A 20,650-nucleotide genomic window follows, 5' to 3' on the forward strand; every position below is an offset into this window, starting at 1 on the left:
CAGATGCCTCCTTAGAAGGCTGGGGAGCGGTACTCCAGGAGCTTCAAATCAGCGGTCACTGGAGTCCAGCACAGAGCCTAAACCACATCAACCTCTTGGAGCTGATGGCCATTCGCTTAGCCTTGCTGGCGTTCCTTCCCAGAATTCAGAATCGTGCAGTGCTGGTCCGGACAGACAATACGACGACCATGCACTACATCAACAAGCAAGGGGGAACAAGATCGCGAACTCTGTCCAAGGAAGCTCAGACGATCTGGCATTTTGCAATTTCTCACAAGATCAACCTACAAGCCGAGCACCTAGCAGGATGCCTCAACATCACGGCGGATGCTCTGAGTCGTCAGACGGAAGTGACTCACGAGTGGGAATTAGACCAAGCCACGCTGGAGGGAGTGTTCGAGGTATGGGGTACTCCGACCATAGACCTCTTTGCGTCCCCGGAGAACGCCAAATGTCGGTTTTACGCAAGCAAGGTTCCCCATAGAGGATCTCTGGGGAATGCCCTTTCGATTGCTTGGTTCGGCGCATTTTGCTACGCTTTTCCTCCCATTCCCCTCATTCCTCGAGTTCTCAGGAAGGTCAAGGCGGAACCGTGCAAGATGATTCTCATTGCTCCAGCGTGGGCCCGGCAGTTCTGGTTCACGGAACTCCTGCTTCTCTCCCAGGATCGCCCAATTCGCTTGCCGCTGATTCCATCTCTGTTGTCGCGGGATCAGGGACAGGTGCTCCATCCGGATCCGAAGTCACTACACTTGACAGCGTGGCTCCTGAATACAGAGAATTTCGTCATCTGAATCTCTCCAGGGAGTGCAGGGATGTTTTGTCTCAGGCGCGGGCGCCAAGCACTAATAAGACATACAGGGCAAAATGGAAGAGGTTTTGTCTGTGGTGCCAGAGGAATAAACTCCATCCTTATAAATCCCTGCCACATCAGGTTTTACCTTACATCCTGTCGCTGGCTAAATCAGGTCTGGCGCACTCTTCTGTCAAGGTACATCTGGCTGCCATATCGCGTTTTCGACGAAAGCCATCGGGCCATCTTTATGGTCCGAGAGGATTGTAAAACAGTTCCTTAAAGGGTTGTTTCGGATGTAACCTCCGGTCCGAGCACCTCCACCGATCTGGCAACTCAACCTAGTACTGGCTCAGCTCATGAAAGCTCCCTTTGAGCCAATTCACAGGGCAGACTTGAAGTTCCTCTCTTGGAAGCTAGCCCTCCTCTTAGCGTTGACATCGGCTAGGAGGGTTAGTGAACTCCAGGCTCTGTCCATAGTGGAGCCATTTCTTCAGTTCAAAAAGGATGTGCTAATATTGAGAACCAACCCAAAATTCATCCCGAAGGTGCCTTCGGATTTTCATCTGAATGAACCCTTGATTTTGAATTCTTTTTTTTCCACGTCCTTCTACCCAGGCGGAACGAACATTGCATTCTTTGGATGTCCAGAGATGTCTGAAATTCTATCTCGAGCGCACACAATCTTTCAGGAAGTCTACACAGTTATTTGTTTCCTACAGTGCACCACGGAAGGGATTGCCTCTCGCTAAGAGTGGCATTTCCCGCTGGATCTCCAGTGCAATTCAATTCTGTCATCAGGCTGCGGGCAAACCTTTGGACAGAAGGTCCCGTGCTCATTCTACAAGAGCGATGGCGTCTTCAGTGGCTCTTTTTGCTGGAGTTGCTATCAAAGACATTTGCAGGGCAGCAACGTGGAGCAGTTTACACACCTTCACGAAACACTACTGCCTGGAGTCGGTGGGACGAGATGACGCTGCTGTTGGTCAAGCAGTCCTCAGGAATCTTTTTCATTGAGAGGTGAGCTTTCCCTACAATCCCTCCATCCTGGTAAGCACATTTGGTTCAGTGATGATTGTTTTTTCTTGATTACCATGTACTAGTTTTTACTGTAAATTGAGATGGTTATGTAAGGCCAAGTGTCTACCAAAATGTGCTTTTATGATTTACTGCTAGCTATTCTGATACAAAGCATGAGAATCTATGAAAGTTCCAATACTGGGGTAAGAAAACAAGTTACTTACCTGTAACTTTGGTTCCCCAGTATTGGTAACTTTCATAGATTCTCATGCGCCCACCCACCTCCCCTGGGAAAGCTCTGCCTGTTTACTGAGGTAGTGGCTGTTTGCACAACGACTACGAAAATCTGAGGCTCTGAGCTCTCTCAGGAAGGTTCCAGAGGGTGAGGCTGTGCTGATTGGTCCTGGCAAAAGTTTGGGCTCTTTTACACAAAGAGGGTGATATGCTACAAAATGAGATGAGGCCTATGTAGGAGAGTAGGGTCTGCTTTCTATGTTCACCCCCACTTTTTGCTTTTGCTTACTGGTTTTCGACTTAGATGTGGCTGTGGGCCTGCTAACCAGACCCACAGCCCTGCTGTTCTCTCTCTAAATTGATACTATGTACTTTAGGTGCATAACCCATTTGGATAGGATCACCTTATTGGCCCCTGTACAGTGTACCTTAGGTACCCAGGGCATAGGTGTACCCTAGGCCTACCAGGGGCTGCAGCATGTATTATGCCACCCCTGGCCTGGCCTTCCATTATGACACAACTGGCTGATCACTCAGCTGGGGCAAGGTCGTGTAATCACCCCTTGCTTAGGTGTAGTATTCCTATACCTAACTTACATATAGACACATGTGTACCTATCAGCCACTCCTATGGCAGGCCTAAACAATCCTGGAGGCAGAGTGCTTGGTAACATGTGAGATGGTGCTCTAGCATGAGCTGAGCCTGTCTGCAGCTTTCGGAACCATGTCCTTATAGCTGTTCTATGATATAGCCTACCATATACTCTTAAAGTGCCTTATAACCTTAAACGGTTATGGTAACTATGGTTTGGCTTTATCAAAACATGTCGTGTAAGGTGTCTAACACTTTGGAATAATACCCCCATCCCATTTCTGGGGTTGAGGATATTATCCCTCCCTTCTAGAGGGAGAAGACATGTTGTAACCTACTTACCCGGTTAAAGTTAACCAGAGCCCCAGCATCACAAAATGGATGCTGCTGCCACAGACACGAGTCTGACCTCCTGCTGCTGGGAGTGATCCCGGCAAGGGAGGCTTGGACAATAGGTTTCCTGCCTTGGGAGGTGCGAGCACCACCCCAGACAGGCCTTAGTGTATTGGGGCAGGGAGAGATGAAAAGAATGAGACATGCCTGGGGCACACAAGGTGTCCCGTGCATAGTCCAGTTCAAACCGGTGCTGGGGCACTCCAGCCCCAGTCCTGGCGCGAAACTGGACAAAGGGAAGGGGGTGTAACCACCCCCCTCCCAGGTCCCACCCATAAGGCGTGACCTAGCAGGCAACCCAGCCCCCCAGATTAGTATAAGAGTGGTAGCTGGGCCCCAGGAGATTAGATTATCCTGAACCTGCAACTTGAACAGAAACTCTGGACCTTCGACATTCGACGAAAGAAGAAGACTGAAGAATCTCCCTTGTGGCCAAGGAGTGGCTACCCTGTGCAAACAGGCACCATCAAGAGACTACCCTTTGCTTTGCTGAAGTTCTACGAGGGACCGACTGCAGAGCCCGAACAGAGCCTTGACTTCCAGACTTCTCCGACCCTGATCCACATCCACAGCCGAGCTGAGATCCGTGGAGGCGACGAGAGACGTGGGACCGGCTACCTGGGAAAAGTGGCGAGTATCTTCCAGCGCAGCTTCTGAGGCACCCTCATAGTTGTGCACCGGGGATTGAGAAGCCCCAACCCCAAGCACCATCTGCACCGAAGATCAGCCCCCCACACTCCACGAGTCCTGCGTGGGGCCCTTCTGCATTTTCCTGCTTGCCGCGTCTGTCCGGTTGCTTGCCCGTTGGCTAGTGGCCTTTGTGACGACGCACCCTGAAATCTTCACTGCTGGTTTGGCTCCTCCAGACTGGCTCCCGCTTCCTTGCAAAAGAGAAGCACCCCAGACCTTCCTGGTCTGCACCAGAAGCAAGTCCTCCGTTCTTCGTGGGTTCCGCTTGCCAAGGCTTGGTGAGTCCTAGTTCGACTTCGACGCCGCCGACAGCAAGAGCCTTCGTGGGACAGCTCGCCTCCTGGTCCTGGTCGTCCTCGACGTCTCCTGGTACCCGTGGCTGCAGCGGCAAGCTTCACCTTTCACCTGCAATCTTCACGACATCGCCTGGTTCCTTCCTGGTTCCACGTGGTCACTGGCTAGTGACCTTGACTCTGTCCCTTCTGCTTGCAGGTATCCTCTCTTCTTGATCCCAGCCTTGGGATCCACCGGACACTCTTCACTGACCGGGAAAGAAAAACAAAGAGGGGAGTGTGAGAAGTTGGCCTGATGTATGATGTCACTAGTTATAGTGTACACCTTATATCAGTCCAAATACCCTTATGGTGATTGGTTGTAAAGTCAACCTTATAGACCAGCTATCCTAGTGGTAGCATGGACAAGAGCAGTCTTAGGCTAAACTCTGAATGGCATGTGAAGCCAGCTGTGATACCATATATAATCCCTTGAATACCAAATGAAAGGACACCACAACAGATATATATATAAAATAAAGTGTATTTATTCTAAGCAAACCCTCAGCACTCTTTATGAGTTTAGAGGTAAGTACAACACAGTCTTATTAATGCATACAGTAAGTCACACAGGTAAGTAATACAGTTAGGCCCTAGGGGCCACGCAAACCATATACTAAGTAAGTGGTATAAGAACCACTGTCACGGAAATAGAGTAGGCCTAGGCCTAGGGAATCGCTGGGGCTACACTACACTAGCGTTAGTTAGGAAGTGGGAGGCCCACGGGATTCGTGTGCAGAGTGGAAACACTCACGCGTAATGCGTAAAAGTCAATAGCAATATTACAGTTTAGAAATAGATAGATTTAGGACACTTCCGGAGTAGCTAGGAAGTTGAGACTTGAAAACTAGACACTAGGATAGTCACTATCCTGATGAGCACCGGAGTACCCAAGTTACCTAGCCCACAGGCTGCGGGTGCATAGGGGTGAAGATGCGTCGTTTTCGTCGTCGACTCCTATGGATGCCTGAAGAAAGATGCTGACAGGCAGTCAGTGAAGAGTGTCCGGTGGATCCCAAGGCTGGGATCAAGAAGAGAAGAAACCTGCAAGCAGAGGGGACAGAGTCAAGGTCACTAGCCAGTGACCACGTGGAACCAGGAAGGAACCAGGCGATGTCGTGAAGAGTTGCAGGTGAAGGTGAAGCTTGTCGCTGCAGCCAGGAGGACCAGGAAGCGTCGAGGACGACCAGGACCAGGAGGCGAGCTGTCCCACGAAGGCTCTTGCTGTCGGCGGCGTCGAAGTTGGACTAGGACTCACCAAGCCTTGGCAAGCGGAACCCACGAAGAACAAAGGACTTGCTTCTGGTGCAGACCAGGAAGGTCTGGGGTGCTTCTTCTTTGCAGAGAAGCGGGAGCCAGTCTGGAGGAGCCAAACCAGCGCAGAAGATTTCAGGGAGCGTCGTCACAAAGGCCACTAGCCAGCGGGCAAGCAACCGGACAGACGCGGCAAGCAGGAAAATGCTGAAGGGCCCCACGCAGGACTCGTGGAGTGTGGGGGGCTGGTCTTCGGTGCAGATGGTGCTTGGGGTTGGGGCTTCTCAATCCCCGGTGCACAACTTCGAGGGTACCTCAGAAGCTGCGCTGTAAGTTACTAGCCACTTTTCCCAGGTAGCCGGTCCCACGTCGCTCGTCGCCTCCACGGATCTCAGCTCTGCTGCAGATGTGGATGAGGGTCGGAGAAGTCTGGAAATCAAGGCTCTGGTCGGGCTCTGCAGTCGGTTCCTCGTCGAACGTTTCACAAAGCAAAGGGTAGTCACTTGATGGTGCCTGTTTGCACAGGGTAGCCACTCCTTGGCTACAAGGGAGATTCTTCAGTCTTCTTCTTTCGTCGAATGTCGAAGGTCCAGAGTTTCTGTTCAGTTTTGCAGGTTCAGGATAATCTAAAGTCTTGAGGCCCAACTCCCACTCTTATACTAATCTGGGGGGCTGGGATACCTGCTAGGTCACGCCTTATGGGTGGGACCTGGGAGGGGGTGGTTACACCCACTTCCCTTTGTCCAGTTTCGCGCCAGAGCTGGGGCTGGAGTGCCCCAGCGCCGGTTTGAACTGGACTATGCAAGGAACACCTTGTGTGCCCCAGGCATGTCTCATTCCTTTCAGCCCACCCTGCCCCAATACACTAAAGGCTGTCTGGGGAGGTGCTAGCACCTCCCCAAGCAGGAAACCTATTGTCCAGGCCTCCCTGGCTGGGATCACTCCCAGCTGCAGGAGGTCAGACTTGTGTCGTGGCAGCAGCATCCATTTTGTGATGCTGAGGCTTTGGTCAGAGGCTAACAGTTGAAGTATGATTTTAACATGTCTTTCCCTCTAGAAGGGGGGAATAATATTCTCATGCCCAGAAATGGCATGGGGGTATTATTCCCGAGTGTTAGACACCTTACACGACATGTTTTGATAAAGCCAAACCATAGTTACCATAACCGTCTAAGATTATAAGGTACTTTAAGAGTATATGGTAGGCTATATCATAGAACAGCTATAAGGACATGGTTCCGAAAGCTGCAGACAGGCTCAGCTCATGCTAGAGCACCATCTCACATGTTACCAAGCACTCTGCCTCCAGGATTGTCAAGGCCTGCCATAGGAGTGACTGATAGGTACACATGTGTCTATATGTAAGTTAGGTATAGGAATACTACACCTAAGCAAGGGGTGATTACACGACCTTGCCCCAGCTGAGTGATCAGCCAGTTGTGTCAAAATGGAAGGCCAGGCCAGGGGTGGCACAATACATGCTGCAGCCCCTGGTAGGCCTAGGGTACACCTATGCCCTGGGTACCTAGGGTACACTGTACAGGGGCCAATAAGGTGATCCTATCCAAATGGGTTATGCACCTAAAGTACATAGTATTAATTTAGAGAGAGAACAGCAGGGCTGTGGGTCTGATTAGCAGGCCCACAGCCACATCTAAGTCGTAAACCAGTAAAGCAAAAGCAAAAAGTGGGGGTGAACATAGAAAGCAGACCCTACTCTCCTACACAACCCCCCCCCAAACTTAGGGACATTAAACTAACCTTGACCAGTTGAGTCTTCATGTTCTAAGTGGAAATATCTGGAGAGTCCATCTGCATTGGCATGGTCAGTCCCAGGTCTATGTTCCACTGTGAAGTCCATCCCCTGTAGGGAAATGGACCACCTAAGAAGTTTGGGATTTTCACCCTTCATCTGATTTAGCCACAAGAGGGGCTTATGGTCTGTCTGAATCTTGAAGTGAGTGCCAAACAAGTATGGCCTCAGCTTCTTCAGGGCCCAAACCACAGCAAAGGCCTCCCTCTCAATGGCTGACCAACGTTTCTCTCTAGGGGTCAGCCTTCTACTTATAAAAGCAATGGGCTGGTCTTGACCATCTACATTCAGTTGTGAAAGAACAGCTCCCACACCTAACTCAGAAGCATCTGTCTGGACAATGAACTCTTTGGAGTAGTCTGGACTTTTCAGAATAGGTGCACTGCACATGGCCTGCTTCAGGTCATCAAATGCTTTTTGACAGCTTACTGTCCACTGAACTTTCTTTGGCATCTTCTTGGAGGTCAAGTCATTAAGTGGTGTCACTATGGACCCATAGTTCTTAACAAACTTTCTGTAGTACCCAGACAGGCCCAAGAAAGCTCTGACCTGAGTCTGGGTAGTTGGAGGAGCCCAGTCCTTTATGGTCTGGATCTTGCTCTCCAGTGGTTGAACCTGACCCCCACCAACTAGGTGGCCCAGGTATACAACCTTGCTCTGCCCTATCTGGCACTTAGTGGCCTTGATAGTGAGGCCTGCCTTTTGCAGGGCCTCTAAAACATTCCTCAGGTGGACCAGGTGATCCTCCCAGGTGGAGCTAAAGACAGCAATATCATCAAGATAAGCTGCACAATAATCATCCAACCCAGTAAGGACTTGATTCACCAGCCTTTGGAAAGTGGCAGGTGCATTCTTCAAACCAAAGGGCATTACCACAAATTGATAATGTCCTCCTGGGGTCGAGAAAGCAGTTTTGGCCTTTGCACTCTCAGCTAGTCTGATTTGCCAGTAGCCTGCTGTTAGGTCAAATGTGCTCAAAAACTTAGCAGCTGCCAGTCTGTCAATGAGCTCATCTGCCCTAGGTATTGGGTGGGCATCTGTCCTAGTGACAGCATTGAGACCTCTGTAATCCACGCAAAACCTCATCTCTCTCTTACCATCTTGGGTGTGAGGTTTTGGCACAAGGACTACAGGACTAGCCCAAGGGCTCTCTGAAGGTTCAATGACTCCCAGCTCCAACATCTTTTGTACCTCAACTTTTATGCAGTCCCTGACATGGTCAGGTTGCCTGTAGATTTTACTCTTCACAGGCAGACTGTCACCAGTGTCCACCTCATGGGTGCACCAGTTTGTCTGACTTGGGGTCAGAGAGAACATATGTCTGTAGGCCTGCAGAACTTGTCTGCAGTCCTGTTGCTGATGGACAGTGAGGCTGTCAGAAAAGACCACACCATCAACTGAGCCATCATCAGGGTTCTGAGTCAACAGGTCTGGGAGAGGGTCACTCTCTTCCTCCTGCCCCTCATCTGTAGCCATGAGTAGCCCCATGTCTGCCCTGTCAACATATGCCTTCAATCTGTTGACATGAAGCACCCTGTGGGGGCTTCTGGGAGTCCCAAGGTCCACCAAGTAGGTGACTTCTCCCTTTTTCTCAACAATAGTGTGGGGTCCAGACCATTTGTCTTGGAGGGCTGCTGGGGCCACTGGCTCCAACACCCACACTTTCTGTCCTGGCTGGTAAACAGTCAGTACAGCCTTTTGGTCATGCCAAGCTTTTTGGAGTTCTTGGCTTGCCTCAAGGTTTTTAGAAGCCTTCTTCATATACTCTGCCATCCTGGAGCGGAGACCAAGTACATAATCCACTATGTCTAGTTTGGGTTGTCTGAGAGGTCTCTCCCATCCTTCCTTCACCAAACACAGGGGTCCTCTTACAGGATGCCCAAACAAAAGCTCAAAAGGGCTGTAGCCAACCCCCTTTTGTGGGACCTCTCTGTAAGCAAACAGAAGGCAGGGTAAAAGGATGTCCCATCTTCGCCTAAGCTTGTCTGGTAATCCTTTTATCATTCCCTTTAGGGTCTTGTTGAATCTCTCAACAAGCCCATTGCACTGTGGGTGATAGGGTGTGGTGAACTTATAGTTAACACCACACTCCTTCCACATTGCAGTCAAGTATCCTGACATAAAGTTGGCACCTCTGTCAGAAATGACCTCCTTTGGAAAGCCCACTCTGGAGAATACTCCAAGCAGGGCCCTTGCCACAACAGGGGCTGTTGTGGTCCTCAGGGGAATTGCTTCTGGGTACCTGGTGGCATGGTCCACTATCACCAGTATGAATCTGTGCCCAGATGCTGTTTGTGGGTCCATTGGTCCTACAATATCTATGCCCACTCTTTCAAAGGGGACCCCCACCACAGGTAGTGGTATGAGGGGGGCCTTTGTGGTGCCACCTGATTTGCCACTGGCTTGGCAGGTGACACAGGAGCGACAAAACTCCTTAGTATCTTCTGACATATGGGGCCAGTGAAAGTGAGGGACAAGCCTGTCCCAAGTCTTGTTCTGGCCTAAATGTCCTGCAAGGGGAATATCATGGGCCAAGGTTAGAAGGAAGCCTCTGAACTTCAGTGGTATGACCAACCTCCTGGATGCACCAGGCTTGGGGTCTCTAGCCTCTGAGTACAGTAGCCCTTCATCCCAATACACTCTATGGGTACCTTGAGCATTCCCTGCAGCCTCAGCAGCAGCCAGCTGTCTGAGGGGTTCAAGAGAGGGGCAGTCTAATTGAGCCTGCCTCAGATCTGCCCTTGAAGGTCCCCCTGTCCCAAGAAACTCAACCTGATCAGGTTCAAGTTCTTCTAGGACAGTTCCTTCAGGGCTCTCAGAATCATCCTCCTGGGAGGGCTGATCCACCACCTGAGGCAGGGGGGAAGGCACAGCCTTAACCCTACTGCTCTTTCTCTTGGATTGTGACTGGTCCATAGTTTCAGGATCCAGCACTTGTTCAGTGTTGCACCTTTTGGCCTGTGACCTGGTCACAGCAAGGACATGTGCATCTATCCCCAGCATTTCTGCATGGGTCCTATACTCCACTTCAGACCAAACTGAAGTTTCAAGATCATTGCCCAGTAAACACTCTACAGGAAGGTCTGAACTAACAACAACTTTCTTGAGGCCAGTTACCCCTCCCCAGGAGAAGTTAACAATAGCCACACTATGGGAGGTAGTGGCATTGCTAGCGTTGGTCACTAGGTAATTCTCACCTAGTATGATCTGTCCAGGGTCCACAAAAGCAGGTGTCACCATTGTGACACTAGCCCCAGTGTCCCTGTAGGCCTGAGCCATTCTTTGGTTGATAAAAGGTGTCTGTCTGTACTTGCCCAGGTTACTGGGGCCTACAGTAGAGGACAAAGCTAAGTCCCCATCACAGATCAGGACAGCCTGAGTAGGTACTCTGACTAGGCCAGAGTCCTCCTCAGTTCCCAGGGTTAACCCTACTACACCCTTTTGCTGGGAACCACCACTTACAGCTGAACTAGGGGGTACAGTTGCCTTAGGGGCAATGGTGGCTGGGGGCTTATCCTTTTTGGTGCACTCACTAAACCAATGTGAGGTAGACTTACAATAGTTGCACCATGGTTTCTTTTGGCCATCTTTCTTCTTATCCTTTTTGGAACCACCCTCCCCCTGAGCCTTTTGGGGGCCTGGTGAAGACTTCTGGTCTTTTTGTTTCTGCTCATTACCCTTCTGGTCTGCCTTTTTCTGATCACCGCCCTGGTTCTGGTTTTTCTGCTTAACTCTAGTCCTGACCCATCTATCTGCCTTCTTTCCCAATTCTTGGGGAGAAGTCAGATCAGAATCAATCAGGTGTTGATGCAATAGCTGGTTTTGACAGTTGTTAAGTATTTGTTCTCTCATGATCAAATTATACAATCCTGTATAGTCCTTAACCTTACTTCCCAATAGCCAGCCTTCCAGAGCCTTAGTGGCACAATCTACAAAGTCAGTCCAGTCCTGAGTCTGTGTCTTCTGGGTATCCCTGAACAACAACCTGTATTGTTCAGTGGTTAGGCCAAACCCATCAATCAGAGCACTCTTCAGGACAGTGTAATTATCTGCATCCTCATCACTAACTGTGAGGAGCTTGTCTCTTCCTTTCTCAGAGAAGGAGAGCCACAAGATAGCTGCCCACTGACTTTGGGGTACCTGCTGTACTTTGCAAGCTCTCTCCAAAGCAGTTATCCATTTGTGGATGTCATCCCCACACTTGTAGGGAGGGACAATCTTGCTCAGGTTTCTATTATCATAGTGCCTGTCTCTATCTCTAGGAATGTTGCTGCCACCAGTGGGTTCTAACCCACTTAACTTTTGTTCTCTAGCCAGAGCAAGCTTTTCTTTGGCAAGGGCAAGTTCTTCCCTCTGAATCCTCAGATTAGCCTCCCTCATTCTGGCTGCATGCTCCTTTCTCTCAGGTGAAGTCATTCCCCTGTGAGAGGAAGCATTAGAGATGTTAGAGACATGGGAGTGGATGGATTCCCTTGAAGGGGATCTGTCCCTCCTGTTTCTCTGTGAATGTCTACTTGTGGGTCTGTATGGGGGGACCCCATGCAAACTCCCATGTAAACTTAAGTTAGCCTGGCTAAGTCTCTTTACTTGGCTCTGGCTGTCTACCTCCCCATCTGAAGCCCCATCTGACTCCTCTGTGGTGGGTAGACCCTCCTCTGTGCCTAGGGCACCTTCCTGAGATGCCCTCTGAGCATCATACTCCTCTAGGAGTTGTCTTAACTGAATGAGGGTAGGGTTTGCACCCTGTTTTATTCCTCTGGAGGTACACAAGTGTCTCATCTCCTGGAATGTTAAGGTATCATACCTAGAGGGGGTCTTCTGCAGACCTGCCCCTCCTGAGAGAGCATCTACTTGATCTCCTCCCAGAGGCATGATCTAGTGAGGGTGTGGTGTGTGCACCTACCTACACTAGTTGTATCTACTAAACCTTTCTAGTAGTTGTAGTCAGGGTGTGTTATTCCCTTCAACCTACAACTACAAAGTCCAGTAGGACTTAAGTATAATAATCTATGTTATATGTACCTAGACAATATCTGTGTGATCTTTCAATTTAGTATCTCGAGATTACAATGGTATTACAACAGCAAGCTCAGATCCCAACCGCTGCTCACCAATGTGAGTAGTTGGCCTGATGTATGATGTCACTAGTTATAGTGTACACCTTATATCAGTCCAAATACCCTTATGGTGATTGGTTGTAAAGTCAACCTTATAGACCAGCTATCCTAGTGGTAGCATGGACAAGAGCAGTCTTAGGCTAAACTCTGAATGGCATGTGAAGCCAGCTGTGATACCATATATAATCCCTTGAATACCAAATGAAAGGACACCACAACAGATATATATATAAAATAAAGTGTATTTATTCTAAGCAAACCCTCAGCACTCTTTATGAGTTTAGAGGTAAGTACAACACAGTCTTATTAATGCATACAGTAAGTCACACAGGTAAGTAATACAGTTAGGCCCTAGGGGCCACGCAAACCATATACTAAGTAAGTGGTATAAGAACCACTGTCACGGAAATAGAGTAGGCCTAGGCCTAGGGAATCGCTGGGGCTACACTACACTAGCGTTAGTTAGGAAGTGGGAGGCCCACGGGATTCGTGTGCAGAGTGGAAACACTCACGCGTAATGCGTAAAAGTCAATAGCAATATTACAGTTTAGAAATAGATAGATTTAGGACACTTCCGGAGTAGCTAGGAAGTTGAGACTTGAAAACTAGACACTAGGATAGTCACTATCCTGATGAGCACCGGAGTACCCAAGTTACCTAGCCCACAGGCTGCGGGTGCATAGGGGTGAAGATGCGTCGTTTTCGTCGTCGACTCCTATGGATGCCTGAAGAAAGATGCTGACAGGCAGTCAGTGAAGAGTGTCCGGTGGATCCCAAGGCTGGGATCAAGAAGAGAAGAAACCTGCAAGCAGAGGGGACAGAGTCAAGGTCACTAGCCAGTGACCACGTGGAACCAGGAAGGAACCAGGCGATGTCGTGAAGAGTTGCAGGTGAAGGTGAAGCTTGTCGCTGCAGCCAGGAGGACCAGGAAGCGTCGAGGACGACCAGGACCAGGAGGCGAGCTGTCCCACGAAGGCTCTTGCTGTCGGCGGCGTCGAAGTTGGACTAGGACTCACCAAGCCTTGGCAAGCGGAACCCACGAAGAACAAAGGACTTGCTTCTGGTGCAGACCAGGAAGGTCTGGGGTGCTTCTTCTTTGCAGAGAAGCGGGAGCCAGTCTGGAGGAGCCAAACCAGCGCAGAAGATTTCAGGGAGCGTCGTCACAAAGGCCACTAGCCAGCGGGCAAGCAACCGGACAGACGCGGCAAGCAGGAAAATGCTGAAGGGCCCCACGCAGGACTCGTGGAGTGTGGGGGGCTGGTCTTCGGTGCAGATGGTGCTTGGGGTTGGGGCTTCTCAATCCCCGGTGCACAACTTCGAGGGTACCTCAGAAGCTGCGCTGTAAGTTACTAGCCACTTTTCCCAGGTAGCCGGTCCCACGTCGCTCGTCGCCTCCACGGATCTCAGCTCTGCTGCAGATGTGGATGAGGGTCGGAGAAGTCTGGAAATCAAGGCTCTGGTCGGGCTCTGCAGTCGGTTCCTCGTCGAACGTTTCACAAAGCAAAGGGTAGTCACTTGATGGTGCCTGTTTGCACAGGGTAGCCACTCCTTGGCTACAAGGGAGATTCTTCAGTCTTCTTCTTTCGTCGAATGTCGAAGGTCCAGAGTTTCTGTTCAGTTTTGCAGGTTCAGGATAATCTAAAGTCTTGAGGCCCAACTCCCACTCTTATACTAATCTGGGGGGCTGGGATACCTGCTAGGTCACGCCTTATGGGTGGGACCTGGGAGGGGGTGGTTACACCCACTTCCCTTTGTCCAGTTTCGCGCCAGAGCTGGGGCTGGAGTGCCCCAGCGCCGGTTTGAACTGGACTATGCAAGGAACACCTTGTGTGCCCCAGGCATGTCTCATTCCTTTCAGCCCACCCTGCCCCAATACACTAAAGGCTGTCTGGGGAGGTGCTAGCACCTCCCCAAGCAGGAAACCTATTGTCCAGGCCTCCCTGGCTGGGATCACTCCCAGCTGCAGGAGGTCAGACTTGTGTCGTGGCAGCAGCATCCATTTTGTGATGCTGAGGCTTTGGTCAGAGGCTAACAGTTGAAGTATGATTTTAACATGTCTTTCCCTCTAGAAGGGGGGAATAATATTCTCATGCCCAGAAATGGCATGGGGGTATTATTCCCGAGTGTTAGACACCTTACACGACATGTTTTGATAAAGCCAAACCATAGTTACCATAACCGTCTAAGATTATAAGGTACTTTAAGAGTATATGGTAGGCTATATCATAGAACAGCTATAAGGACATGGTTCCGAAAGCTGCAGACAGGCTCAGCTCATGCTAGAGCACCATCTCACATGTTACCAAGCACTCTGCCTCCAGGATTGTCAAGGCCTGCCATAGGAGTGACTGATAGGTACACATGTGTCTATATGTAAGTTAGGTATAGGAATACTACACCTAAGCAAGGGGTGATTACACGACCTTGCCCCAGCTGAGTGATCAGCCAGTTGTGTCAAAATGGAAGGCCAGGCCAGGGGTGGCACAATACATGCTGCAGCCCCTGGTAGGCCTAGGGTACACCTATGCCCTGGGTACCTAGGGTACACTGTACAGGGGCCAATAAGGTGATCCTATCCAAATGGGTTATGCACCTAAAGTACATAGTATTAATTTAGAGAGAGAACAGCAGGGCTGTGGGTCTGATTAGCAGGCCCACAGCCACATCTAAGTCGTAAACCAGTAAAGCAAAAGCAAAAAGTGGGGGTGAACATAGAAAGCAGACCCTACTCTCCTACAGGGAGTAGAGAGGTTCCACTCAACGAGTGGTGGAGGTGGATACTTCCTCCCAATAAAGCGTACATAAACAAAGGGATCCACCCGCAAGTGCAATAGATCAAGAGACTCCCGTTCATACCATGTGTGTCCCACGGTCAGCGTTCTATCAGGCATCTTACATAGACACCTCTCTCCCTCTAGGGAGTCCTTTGCGATCTCACCACGGTGACCCGGCCGCTTTTAACTTCCGGCACCGGGTCCCGTGAAGCAGCGCCTGCAGGTTTCCACTAACTTTGCGAGCAGGTTGCCTTCTATTGGTCCGTCAAACGGGGCTGTTTGGCGCGGATTCCCTGATTGGTGTGGGTATTTAAACTACGAAATCTCCAGTCTGAATTTATCGACGGAGCCGACCGGGGTGGTTATTTGGGCAGGACACTGATCCTTGGAGGCGTAAGTACGGCACAGCCGGCAGGTGGAGGATGTACCTTTGCAATATTGACGATTGGATTACAGTCTCTTTCTCCCGTTACTTAGGTAGCCTATTTTGGCACTCCAACCACTCGGTAATTGAGCTCATGAGGATATTGTTCTTTTTGCAGCAAGTATGTTTTACTCTTTGCTTTGTTGGGCATGCAAACAACCACTATTATATTTCGCCCTACAGGAACTTCGTTTCCTTTCTGAATAGAGTGTGTGTTTTATGTTGTGTTTTGTTATGTTATGTTTTTGATGTAGTATGTCACACAGTATTTTTATCACAGATCACGTGATAGCGTTAGAAGACGATCATCATTCACTTCCTTTTTCAGATCACTGTTCTAACACGACGGAATGAACTTCTATCCATATTACAATAATGTCTTGTGTATCTCTCATTCATACCATTCTCTCCTTTTAGGTTAAAAGGAGTATGTAAGACCCATTGGGGCGTTACCAACTTTTGGAGGCTATTTACCTCCTCTTTGATTTTTTCACCTACTATTTTTTACCACATCACAGTGCGTCGTTGGAAGGGATCTTTTAGGTCCTGACGAAGAAGCTTGGGGAAGCTTCGAAACATGTCGACACCAGGAGGTCAAGCTCATTGAGGCATACACCCTCCACCCCCACCTTTTTACTAATACCAGCTTAGATGGCAGAATAAAAAAAATTTCCTAGTCCAGTGAGCCAGGTATTTTTTAAATCACTCTCCATTCACTCCTGACCCTTCCTTGCACACCCTTGCACTACACATAGTAGTCTCATTAAGAACAGTGCTCCCACGTATACGTTGGTCGTAGCACGCCCCGTCCCGTAGAGGGGCGGGAAGACCCCTATGATGAAGCATGACACCAAGGGCCCTTTTGGTGTGTGAGGGGTATTTTAACAACTGATGTGTATTCTCCACGACCGTGGGACACACATGGTATGAACGGGAGTCTCTTGATCTATTGCACTTGCGGGTGGATCCCTTTGTTTATGTACTCTTCACTGACCGCCTGTCAGCAACTTTCCTTCAGGCATCCATAGAAGTCCACGACGAAACCCGACGCAAGTTCACACCTATGCACCCGCAGCCTGTGGGCTAGGTAACTTGGGTACTTCGGTGCTCACAAGGGTAGTGACTATCCTAGGGTCTAGTTTCCGAGTCTCGACTCTCTAGCTGCTTCAGAAGTGTCCTTAAACTGTTAATTTCTAACTGCTAGTAATTCTATCGACTTTTACGCATTACGCGTGAGTGTTTCCACTCTGCACCTGAATCCCGTGGGCCTCCCACTTCCTAACTGTTGCTAGTGTAGTGTAGCCCCAGCGATTCCCTAGGCCTAGGCCTATCCTATTTCCGTGACAGTGGTCCTTACACCACTTCTTTAGTATATGGTTTGCGTGGCGCCTAGGGCCTAACTGCATTACTTACCTGTGTGACTTAATGTATGCTTGAATAAGACTGTGTTGTACTTACCTCTAATCTCATAAAGAGTGCTGAGGGTTTGACTAGAATAAATACACTTTATTTTATATATATATCTGTTGTGGTGTCCTTTCATTTGGTATTCAAGGGATTATAGATGGTATCACAGCTGGCTTCACATGCCATTCAGAGTTTAGCCTAAGACTGCTCTTGTCCATGCTACCACTAGGATAGCTGGTCTATAAGGTTGACTTTACAACCAATCGCCATAAGGGTTGTTTGGACTGATATAAGGTGTACACTAGAACTAGTGACCTCATACATCAGGCCAACTTCTCACAGCCTAAGCCTATTTTCTCTTTTGTTTCTATGGTTATGATATTTTTTATTTACCGAGGCTCCTATTCTGACGACGGGGAATGATACAAAGCATGAGAATCTATGAAAGTTACCAGTACTGGGGAACCAAAGTTACAGGTAAGTAACTTGTTTTCTTCAGCAGTAAAAGAGCACAAAATATGCTCCCCTTGTTCAAATCAGTCTTTCTTTTTACTTTCGCCCTGCCCTCTGTCTTCTGAACGCTCTTGCTGGGTTCAATCACGAGAAGGAGAATAGACGAAAATAGCGCACAGGAGCAGCACAGACTTCCAGGTGAAGGGAGAGCGTCATTATTATTAAAGTGCGAGTGCAGTGTCTTCTTGATTAACAGCGCCTCTGTTGATTTAAATCCGGACACTGGTAGAAAATAATTATTCAATTTGCGGTAGAGAGCTTACAAGTGGAATTTTCTCGAGTGAAATGTTCTATTTAGAAATGTTGTTGCAAATATTTTTACTCTGAAAAAACTAAATAAAAAATATGAAATGCAACATTTTACATTATTTTTAGGAGGATGTGAGCTCAGAATGTAAATTGGAGAACATGACAAAGGGGACTGAAGATTTCAGATTGGAAGGTAAAACATGTAAGCAATTTAGGATTGTGAACAATATTTGTAGGACTGTCAAAGAGATGTGCAACATGCACATTAAAATAAGACTTGTCCAGAATTCTGCAAGTACATCAGGACTTCATAGTAGTTTATGTTTTTCTCATCTTAAAATGTTGGCATACCCTTAAAATGTATTGTGATTAGGCAGTAGTTACAGTGATGCAGCCTGGAATTTTAAATCCTCCCTTCGTCACAGACCAAATATCGTTCTAGCATACTCACTCAATACATTCATTGGTGGGGCCCATAACACCAACACTCACACTTCATTGATTCGTTCTCATGGGAGAGATACATTTTCCAAAGGCTGACATGAAAGGAATACCTTTTCACCTAAAGAACTTAATTCACATGAACGTACATTAAGTACCTTTATTAAACTCAGAACCTTGAGATATTCCCTCCATTTAGTCGATAGATCAGTTAGTTGAAATTGGATATTTGGTGACTCAATTCTTTAATCCACATTTAATCTTATTCTAATTACCCAACACATTTGTTTGTTAGAATAATAATTTTGTTTATCTAATTAATTGCAAATTTAAAAAAGTCATAAACCAAACAACGGAACATCATATTTACCTAATCTGGCTATTAGTCGTCCTCTAAGTCAATCAAGTCGTGAAAAGTCTTTAATTCATCAAAGTCAGGCAGCAATTCAGTCTGTCAAAGATTCAGGAAAACAACTGTCCAGCAGTGTCACCGTCCTCTCCGTCAGCGTCAGCATTCTCTGCATTCTTTTTTTAACTCACTATTCTACCATCTTTTATAATAAATGTAATGTAAAGATGTAACTAAAATCAGTTTTAGGCAGTCCTGATTGGAGGGTTTGGGGTCGTTCGGTGAAGTTCTCACATAGTCTATTTGGTTAGGTCATCACACTTGCTGGTTCTGGTTTTAAATACAGTCTTTTGTTTAATAGTCTTGGCAACTCTCCCAGTGCGTCCTCGATGGGTACATCTTTCATGGGGTCAGGACGAGGCCACTTGTTGCTGGCTGTGGCGCAGGCGCACTTCACCCGAAACCTCGTGGAACGGTGACTAGGGCCGCCATGTCGAAGTCAGTCATCTTTACGAAGGCCCACATCGGTCAACTTAAGCAAAACAAACACAAAACGTAATTAAAACATTGAAATGGCTAATAAAATGTTAAACCCTCACTAATTCCCTTATGTGTATGTAATTATCTAGCATGATAGCAACATTCAAAGCGTTTATATTCACCCAACGATGTCATCTGGTGCAACTTACCATCACGTCACAAAAGCAACATATATCATGCAATATTCTAATTTTCTACCATTAGTATGCGTACATATAATAGTATAAAAATTATTTCAGCCATGCAAATGCAAATCCCACGTGTAATTCTTTCATTAATATAGTTGATTAGATATCACTTCAAACTGATTAATATTATTACAATTAATAGATTACTCGGATTGATATAAACATGCAGAAATGGGGGGGGTATACAAAATTTTATACTACCCGCTCCATCAATCCCCCCTTTGGTGATTATATCACCACACCATCAAAATTTTGTATCTATTTTACGGAATTTCAAAATGATTTCTTGCTTTTATTCATAATTCAGTTTCCCCTGTTTCTTCTCTTTTTGCTGATTTGTACATACTCTCCTTAACTTCCTCCAATTCTATCTCCATCAAATTATCTCTCTTGTTTTATGTCTTTTCTCCTTAAATTTTCTCTTTTTAACTTTTTCTGGTTTTTATTCTTTTTACGACAGATACACTCTAATCTTATTATTAATACTATGAAAATCACACATGTTAATGGAAATAATATTTTGCCTAAAAAGGTACTACCTAAATTTACTAAGAAATCTTTAATAGCTGATATTTTTCTTCCAATCTTTTCCCATACACCTTCAACCTCCAGTGGTACAATTTCGTCATGCAATTCTGTAATATTTTAATATAAATTTTCAAATCTTTACTTTCATCAGGAATGTAAGTACAACAATGTTGAACTTTCAGCATTCCACAGACTCCACCCTCTTTTGCCAATAATATATCAAGGGCAAGTCGATTTTACATTACCATAGCACGCATGGCAACCATTTCAGTGTTTACCAATAAAAATCCTCCAGCGGTGCTTGTTGACAAGCGATCCACTACTGTTGACAGTCTTCTAATTCTGTTTGCATTCAGAGATATTCCCACTGCTGGTATCAGTGCTCAAAAAATATCACCTACAATTTCTGACCAAGATTCTCTTTTACTATGTGCTAAATTACTACCTAAAGTATGTACACCATCTTCTTCTCTAGTTTTGTGAAAAATCTTCGGAAAGACCAGGCCCACATAACATGTGCCACACCAATGGTCTCGCAAACGATAATATGCCCTGTTCCCACAAATGAAATATAACCCAGGAAAAACTGGATCTTTCCCACCTTTAAATCCCCATCCACCCATGATTCGGTATGTATCATGGCATTCGCTATTCCCTACAGAATAGTTATCATATGCAGTTTGATTCCTTCTAATACATCATTTCCCTTTCTGAGGCCAATCTAAAGCCATAGTTGGACTATTTTCCCCTTTCAAGTGTTTTTCCAGTTCTACATCCCAGACTGTTTTATCCACCTTTCCTTCAGATGCCATTCTTTGCATTTTCAGTCTCCTTTATTCAACCATGTCTAAAAATATCTTTTCCTCTTTCTTTAAACTGCAAGTCAAAATTGTTTTCAAATATGTATTCTAATGTTAGTTCTGTAGTCTCTAAGAAAAATTCACCTAATACCTTTGTAGGTTTTACCTTGTTTAGCTTGTTAATTGACGGTACTTGTGA

The 20,650-nt window shown here is 47.3% G+C and overlaps 1 protein-coding gene across 1 annotated transcript in view; it reads left to right on the forward strand.

Annotated features, from left to right (window-relative positions):
• HORMAD1 (HORMA domain containing 1) overlaps positions 1–20,650 on the forward strand; it is an 863,212-nt gene that overhangs the window by 561,394 nt on the left and 281,168 nt on the right. The window contains exon 11 of the mRNA XM_085638767.1: positions 17,732–17,798. Within this exon, the coding sequence (XP_085494893.1) occupies positions 17,732–17,798 (67 nt within the window). The remainder of the gene's footprint in view (positions 1–17,731; positions 17,799–20,650) is intronic.

This window comes from Triturus cristatus, chromosome 12, assembly GCF_964204655.1.
Source record: "Triturus cristatus chromosome 12, aTriCri1.1, whole genome shotgun sequence".
Classification (NCBI taxonomy): Eukaryota; Metazoa; Chordata; class Amphibia; order Caudata; family Salamandridae; genus Triturus; species Triturus cristatus.